An 8,598-nucleotide genomic window follows, 5' to 3' on the forward strand; every position below is an offset into this window, starting at 1 on the left:
GCTAGCTCTATGAAACCCTGGTTGACCACCCTTGGAATATTGTGTTCAGTTCTGGTCAATTTATTGTAGGAAGGATGGGGAAACATTAGAGAAGGCACAAGAGGAGATTTACCAGGATGCTGCCTGGATTAGAGTATATTTTTTTGAGGATAGGTTGAGTGAGATAGGGGTTTTCTCTCTGGAATGAAGGAGAATGAGAGGAGACTGGACAGAGGAATTCAAAACAATAAGAGGCCCAGGTCAATTGATAGCCAGAGACATTTTTCCAGAGCAGAAATGTCAGAAATAATCCTACACTCTGAGTCTCAGCAAACTGCAAAGCGGCAAAGCTTTATTTTTCACGAGTCTGCAGAGTCGGACCCAAAACTGCTCCAGCAGTATTGAGCCCAGAGCATTACATTTCATTTCCTTTTATACAGTTTCAAGTAGGTTATCACGTGTCCCTCAGTTGCTGTATCATTCCTACAATTATTCATAGTCAGCTCCACTCTCCCCCTCCCCACAGGCTTGTACATTTCGGGGGTCACATACACATTTTCTCATATCCTCTGTCCTTGGAGTTAGCCATCCGCAGAGCCATGTCTGCCAAGTTTTCAAACACTCATCGGCCTTGGCGTTAGCCACAAGAGTACAGCTTATCTCCATCTGTTTCATCCACCTCCGCTCTCAGCTCCTAGCTTAATGACTCCTTTTTAGTTCTTCATGATTACCACAAGGTACAGATTGTACCTATACAGTTTTGCAAGAATCTTATATCCTTATTTAGCAATGTGTCAGCATATGTTTTGTAAGCTTAGATCTTAGCACAGTCTAACCTTAACCCTTTCTCTTCTTACAATTCCACCCTTTTTCTTTTTAGAGTGTGCTAAGGATTTGTCCAGGGATTCCACTCTTTCAGTTCCCTGCCTCGTTGCAACAGCATTTTAGCCGGGTCAGCTGGGTTCCCTGGCTGCATTACCTGTACTACTACTCGCGTTATTAATGCTCTCAAGCAGGGTATTAAGCATGGTAATATGATTATCATTATGAGTATTCCGCCTAATATTAACAGGGCTATTCGCCACCAGCTTCCTCCCAGCAGACTATCCAGCCAACTCAGGTTCCCTAAGGATCTCCAAGTTTGTACTGGCACATGGGCCAACTTCCGAATTTTGTCGGATATTTTCAACACTGCCTTTCCATTATCATTTATCTTTAGGCAACAGTTTGTCAGATTGAACTTTCCACAGACCCCTCCCTCGGAGGCCAATAGGTAATCCAATGCTAATCGATTTTGGTATATGGCTGTTCTCATCTGGCTTTGCTGCTCAGCCAGCAATTCCAGAGCCAATGCGGTTTGGTTGGTGATCACCTCTACTACAGCTTGTAGGCGTATTATTCGATTTAACATATATACCGGGGTTCGGTAACCCCATGACCCATCCTGGGCCCAAGTTGCTGGTCCGTAATATTCAATGATGCGTGCTGGAGGCCACTCGTCGCCCCATTCTCCCACCTTTATCTCCCGCTTCTCCCTTCTCAGTGAGTCAAATAACTTGATTCCCAATTCCCTATCTTCATCCTGGGGTAGGAGGAAGAACTCTGGCCTTATAAGGCCTAAGAAACAAACTCCTCCCCATCCTTTCGGCAATTTGGTGTATGCCTGATTCCCACAAATCCAGAACAGACCTTCTGGGACAAATCCTCCTTTCCTTGCTTTCCGCCAGGCTTTCCAAACACTGGGAATTCCTTCGTACGGGTTATGCCCACTGCAATTCCAGATTCCCGAATTGTTTCCCATAGCCGTACAATTGTCCTTTGCCCCTTTAGTTATGTACCAAGTCGGCTCCTCGGGCCACCAAGTGGCATTATTTTTTTGTTTTAGCCAACTTTATACTCTGACATGGGCTTTCTCCTACTTTCACCTTCCCTTTTCTTTCTACACATACTTGTCCTTCCGGATAGTTTGTTAACTTCCATTCTTGCGTCCTCCCAGTCCTTTTCTTATCCCAATCATGAGCCAATAGCTCCCACACACTCAAACTCTCACCTATCCATGGCCATTGCTCGCTCATGTGGGGTCCCCCACAAACCCAACAGTCACTTACATTTAAACTTGTAGCTATTCGAGTTGCTAAGTCTATAAACAGGTTTTCCTTCATTTCCGGTCTTGTTTTTCCATAGGTTCCCCATTCTTCTCTGACTCCACCAAACTCTGCCCTTCCTTTTTCTTTCCTTTCACATATCCATTCTGTCTCAGGGCATGTACTTTCTCGTACACTCCAACTTCTCCCTTCTCCTTTTTCTTCTCTCACTGATCCACCGGGGTATCCCCTGTTCTTTCTCAGGGTATATTTTATTCCTCCCTCTTCACATTCCTCTTTTTCTTTTCCATAACATTGGTCATTTACATGTGAATGTGACACAAGGGCCCCGGGTCGTTCTTTTCCTTTCTCCAAAACTCGGTTCCTACACTTGTCACATTTCCCTTCTATTTTTCCCACATACAGAATTAAATATATTACAGTCAATAATGTAACAGTCCACATTGAGTTCATTTTTGTTGCCTTTTCAGTTTCACCACCAACGGTTCTTCACTGGGAACACAGGTCCACTCCGTGTGTCCCTCAGGCTTAACTGGTCCCTTTATTCTGGATGCGTGGGTCCACCCTTTCTCTTTTGTTCGTACGGCCGCCTCGGTGGTTAACAGGACCTGGAAAGGGCCTTCCCACTGTGGTTGTAACTTCTCCGGCTTCCAGGTCCGTACCAGAACCCAATCTCCAGGCACGATCTGATGTAAAGCAAAGTCGAGCGGCGGAGTCTGGGCCAAGAGACCCTTCTTCCGCAGTTCTGCAAAGGAACGAGATAGTGCCAGTAAATAGTTCCTTATAAAAATATCACCCCCTTGTAGCGTGGGGTACCCTTCTACCTTATTCCAATACGGGAGTCCAAACAGCATTTCATAGGGGGAGATTCCTATATCCTTCCTGGGTGCTGTTCGGATTCTTAACAGGGCGATGGGGAGACACTTAGTCCAGGGTAACTTGGTTTCTAGCATTAATTTGGTCAATTGCGCCTTTAAGGTACTGTTCATCCTTTCCACCCGTCCCGAACTCTGGGGATGCCACGGGGTATGGTATTTCCATTGGATACTCAATGCATCACAAATCAACTGGTGCGTCTTGGAGGCAAAGTGTGTCCCTCTGTCCGAGTCTATGGACCCCATGATCCCATATCTGGGGATTATGTTTTCTAGTAGTATTCGGGCTACTGTAGGCGCATCGGCCTTTGTGGTCGGGTATGCTTCCACCCAGTGGGTAAAATGATCCACTATTACTAACAGGTACTTCCATCTCTGCACTGAGGGTAGTTCGGTAAAGTCGATCTGGACTCTATGGAACGGTCTCATGGCCAGTGGCTGGCCACCTCTTGGAGTGGATCGCATCACTTTCTTGTTTATCCGCTGGCACGTCGGACATCCAGTTATCTCTTGCTGGGCCAGTGTGTATATTCCTTTGCATACATAGTCCCTCAGAATTGTGTCGCACATGGCCTGTACTCCCCAGTGGGTTTGATGGTGCAACTGTTGGAGGATGTTGCGGGTTACTTCCTTATTTAGTACCTGTCTCCCATCCGGGACCGTCCATTTACCATCAGTGTCTTTTCGGGCTCCTAGTTGGTTCATGCTATCAATCTCTATTTGGGTAAACATAGGTTGTTTAGTAAGTCCTTCCCTCACTGGTATCAAGGTCAGGAGTTGGATCGGGTCTTCAACGGCTGCTCGTTTGGCCTCCCCATCGGCTAGACGGTTCCCTACTGCTTCAGGTGTTGATCCTTTTTGGTGTCCGGGTACATGTACTACCGCAATCTCATTTGGTAGGGCCAGGGCTCCCAATGTCATACTTATCATTTGCTCGTGTGCCAGTCCCTTTCCTCTGGCCGTTATCAGTCCTCTTTCTTTCCATATCTTCCCAAAGGTATGTACTATCCCATAGGCGTACTTAGAGTCAGTGTATATTGTTCCGATCCTCTTCTCCAATATCCTCAGAGCCCTCTGGAGTGCGTATAATTCGCATGACTGGGCCGACCAGTTTCCCGGTAATCTCCCGGACTCCACTATTCTTTCAGTCTCTCCGTCAATGATGGCATATCCGCTGTGCCGTACTCCATCAATACATCGTGAGGATCCATCTATATACAATTCCTGTCCTTCTCCCAGGGGAACTTCCTGTAAGTCCTCCCGGCTCTTTGTTTGCAAGTCCAGCAATTCAATACAGTCGTGTTCTGACTCCTTTTCTTCTAGTCCTCCATAGAGGAACTGGGCTGGGTTGCAACTGGAATCCTTTGCGAAGTTTAGGTCTTCTCCGGTCATCAGTATAGTTTCGTACTTTAGAATGCGGGAGTCAGTGAGCCACCGATGTGCCTTCTGGGCTAGTAGGGTGCTGACCGAGTGGGGAGAATGCACTGTGATCTTCCCTCCAAAGGTTAGTTTCCGGGCTTCCTCTACCAATACCGCTGTCGCTGCCACTGCTTGGATACAGGTGGGCCATCCACGCGATACCGGGTCTAACATTTTTGACAGGAAAGCCACGGGTTGCCGCTTTCCTCCTCTTAGTTGGGTGAGTACCCCTTGGGCCATTCCTTCGGCATTGTTGACGTACAGCTGGAATGGTTTTTCCAGGGCTGGCAAGACTAACACCGGAGCACGGATCAATTGCCCCTTGATATAGTTGAATTTTTGCTCCTCTTCCTTTGTCCATTTTACTGTTTGCTCATCTTGCCCGAGTTTATCATACAGAAATCTCACCAGGGGAGTATAATTCTCAATCCAGATTCGACAATACCCCACTAACCCCAGGAACTGTCGTATCTCCTTCTTGGTACGAGGTAGCGACATCCCTGTTATTCCAGCTATCCTTTCTGGGGTAATGCTTCGCTGTCCCTTACTGACCCGGTGTCCCAGATACCTTACTTCCTTTTCCACGAATTGTAACTTTTTCTTGGAGACCCGTAGCCCCTTTTTCCCTAGGAAGTTCAGTAATCTGATGGTATCTTCCTGCACCCCTTTCTGTGTTGGCCCGGATAGTAATAAATCATCCACATACTGTAGCAGTTGGTTCTCTGGAGCACATTGGAATTCCGCTAGTACTTGCTCCAAGACCTGCCCGAATAGGTTAGGTGACTCAGTGAATCCTTGCGGCAGGACCGTCCATCTGAGTTGTCTTTTCCGCCCTGTTGTAGGATTTTCCCATTCAAACGCAAACATGTCCCGACTGCTTTCTTCTAGCGGGCAACTCCAGAAAGCATCTTTTAGATCTATTACACTGAACCAGTCATGGTCAGGGGAGATTTTACTCATCAGGGTGTACGGGTTGGGTACTACCGGGTATCGGGTCTGGACTACTGCATTTAGACCCCGCAGGTCTTGTACCATCCGATAAGTCCCGTCCGGCTTTCGCACCGGGAGGATGGGGGTATTATATGGCGACATACATTCTTCCAGCAGTCCATCTGCGATCAGCCCTTCAATTACCGGCTGCAGCCCTTTTCTTCCTTCCATCGCAATGGGATACTGCTTCCTCCTTACTGGGCGACCGTCCGGTAGCAAGGTGATCTGTAGAGGGCTGATGTTCAATCCTCCCCTATTTCCCTCTCTATACCACACCTCGGGCTCTATTTTCTGGTCGTCCTCTTCTTTTAATGCGAATAATTTTACTATTATTTCTCCATTGTTCGGCACTGTTCCAATGCCCAGTTGCACTTGCAGGTCCCTTCCTAATAGGTTGAATCCTGCCGAGGGCAGCAGGAGAAGGTCTTGCCTTGTTGCCCTATCTTCATATCCGACTTCCACATTGTCCACAATGGGCACTTGTATCGTTTTTCCTCCGATACCGGATACCTTCATTACTCTTGTTCCTGTTCGGGCGCCGGGAGGTATCTGGATTACACTGGATCTTTCAGCACCCGAATCTACCATAAAGGTTGTATCTGACCCTTGGGGACCTAATTTCAGATTTACCAGGGGTTCCTGTCGATAGTTTCTTCTCCCCAAGGGTAGGAACCCCCGACCCCCCTAGTCTTCGTCCTCCATCATGGCATATGACCTGACCTCTCGCCGATACTTAGGACATTCCCGTTTAAAATGTCCTTCCTCGTTACAGTGGAAGCATCTTAGAGTCCTTCGCGTTTTCCTTCCTGGTTCTTGGCCATTGCCTCGGTCTGACCACGTTCCCCTCTTTTCCCTGTTTTCTGTGGTTACTTGCCGTACTGTCTGAACCATTATCCTAGCGGTATTTTTCTGTTTCTCCTCGTCTCTTCTTACAAACACCTTCTGCGCTTCTCGCAGTAATTCACTCAAGGGTTTTGAATTCCAGTCCTCCATCTTCTCTAGTTTCTTCCGAATGTCTGGCCAGGCTTTCGATACAAATTCTACCCTAATTAGCTGTTGTCCCACCTCTGTCTCCGGGTCTACCCCCGCATATTGTTGCATATTTTTCCGAATTCTATCCAGGAAGTCAGTTGGGGTCTCATCGGGGTTCTGGTGGCTTCCGAACGCCTTAGTGAAGTTATGACCCTTGGGGACCGCTTGTCTTATTCCCTTTATCAGGAATTCCCTCATGTCTCTCATGTTTCCTTGACCTTCTCCGGTCTGCTTATCCCAGTTCGGGTTTAACAGGGGAAACTTAGGTTCCCCGGCATTCCCCTTCTCCTTTTCTTTCTCTCTCTCCTCTTCCGCCTGCCGTTGCGGATCATCCGGATGCGGAGCACTAGCAGCTTGTTCGGGCTGCTGGGGCCGGGGAACATAAGGGGGAGGTAGATGATTCAACACTTCCCAAGGAGGCTCTTCCTCCTTAGTTTTAGTTTCTAGTTTAAAACTTCTTGCGGAGTCTCCTGGTCCGGGAACCCAGCAAGAGGCATACTCATTTTCTTCCTCTCTCACATTTGGTTTAGAGTTTACATATATGTTTAAGGCCTGTCTAACCCAATCCTCATCTGACCCAAATGGTGGCCACCATACCGAGGACCCTTTTATTGGCTGTTTGGACCATGATTTGCAATATTCTACCATTCTCTTTTTCTGCTTTCCCTTTGTTCGTCCATATCCCCATCCTGCAAACATTCTACCGAGGGGGCTATCAGGAGGTACCTTCGGGAACAAACCCGAACTCTCCGGCTCCTCTTCCTTTGAGCTTCCCCCTCCCATTATTCCCTTCCCGGCCCGGTTCTTTTTACTCTAGGTGTCGTCACACCTAGTTTACCCGGTCACACCCACCTAGATCTCAGTTAGCTAGTCTCACTTACCCGGTGTGCCGTAGAACCGTCTCCTTTCCTCCCTGCTTTGCCGCCTTGCGCTGTCCGGATCTCACTCGCTCAAGCCGTTTCAGACGACGAGCAAGGAATCAGGGACTGCCGAACTCGGCAGGGTGCACCTTCTCCGATGTCCTTCCTCTCGCCCTCCACGACCGGAGTGGGGATCCCGGACGAGCCCCCAGCTGTCAGAAATAATCCTACACTCTGAGTCTCAGCAAACTGCAAAGCGGCAAAGCTTTATTTTTCACGAGTCTGCAGAGTCGGACCCAAAACTGCTCCAGCAGTATTGAGCCCAGAGCATTACATTTCATTTCCTTTTATACAGTTTCAAGTAGGTTATCACGTGTCCCTCAGTTGCTGTATCATTCCTACAATTATTCATAGTCAGCTCCACTCTCCCCCTCCCCACAGGCTTGTACATTTCGGGGGTCACATACACATTTTCTCATATCCTCTGTCCTTGGAGTTAGCCATCCGCAGAGCCATGTCTGCCAAGTTTTCAAACACTCATCGGCCTTGGCGTTAGCCACAAGAGTACAGCTTATCTCCATCTGTTTCATCCACCTCCGCTCTCAGCTCCTAGCTTAATGACTCCTTTTTAGTTCTTCATGATTACCACAAGGTACAGATTGTACCTATACAGTTTTGCAAGAATCTTATATCCTTATTTAGCAATGTGTCAGCATATGTTTTGTAAGCTTAGATCTTAGCACAGTCTAACCTTAACCCTTTCTCTTCTTACAATATGAGGGGCATAATTTCAAGGTGACTGGAGGAAAGTATAGCAGAGATGTTAGAGGTACATAGGGAGTAGTAGGTGTGTGGAACACCCTGCCAGAGGCAGACACATTAGGAGCAAACTCAGAAAAGCAGATGAATGACTGAATGACTGAAATTCCAGAATGAAAGAAAACTGGAGGGCTATGGAGGGAATAGCTAGATGCATCATGCAGTTGGTTAAAAAGGGCCTATACTGTCCTATGTTCTACGTTATTTCACTGCTCGTTCAGAGCTCTGTGTAAACATCGTCTTCTTGAATTGTTTCAGTCACGGGGCAGTTGTCACTTCTGCAGAAATAGCTCAGCTGGTTGGGAGCCAGCTCCATGTGACACACGGTTTTCTTGGTGAGAGTGAAGTTTGTCTAAAGCATGTGGGCAGGGTGAAAGTGTCAGATGGTGTCTGGAAATTTACTGAAAGGTCCCCTTCACAAAGGACAGGGGCGTGGGGGGAGCTGGCTGCTGCAGGTTCGAAACAACAAGATCACAAATGAGTACAGTTCCTGAGGTGGGGTGTTTACCAGGAACAGTG

The 8,598-nt window shown here is 47.6% G+C and overlaps 1 protein-coding gene across 1 annotated transcript; it reads right to left on the minus strand.

Moving 5' to 3' along the window:
* Positions 1 to 310: 310 nt before the first annotated feature.
* LOC140731948 (endogenous retrovirus group 3 member 1 Env polyprotein-like) lies at positions 311 to 8,017 on the minus strand. The gene is made up of 2 exons (XM_073053954.1): positions 7,282 to 8,017; positions 311 to 2,829 (listed from the first exon to the last, which is right to left on the minus strand). Exon 2 carries the CDS (start codon positions 1,778 to 1,780, stop codon positions 866 to 868), a length of 915 nt encoding a protein of 304 aa, XP_072910055.1. The 5' UTR covers positions 1,781 to 2,829; positions 7,282 to 8,017; the 3' UTR covers positions 311 to 865.
* Positions 8,018 to 8,598: the final 581 nt, after the last annotated feature.

This window comes from Hemitrygon akajei, chromosome 8 (assembly GCF_048418815.1).
Source record: "Hemitrygon akajei chromosome 8, sHemAka1.3, whole genome shotgun sequence".
Classification (NCBI taxonomy): Eukaryota; Metazoa; Chordata; class Chondrichthyes; order Myliobatiformes; family Dasyatidae; genus Hemitrygon; species Hemitrygon akajei.

Excerpts from the sequence above, each read along its gene's own strand:
- LOC140731948 (XM_073053954.1), bottom strand. The coding sequence starts at position 1,780 with ATGGGAAACAATTCGGGAATCTGGAATTGCAGTGGGCATAACCCGTAC.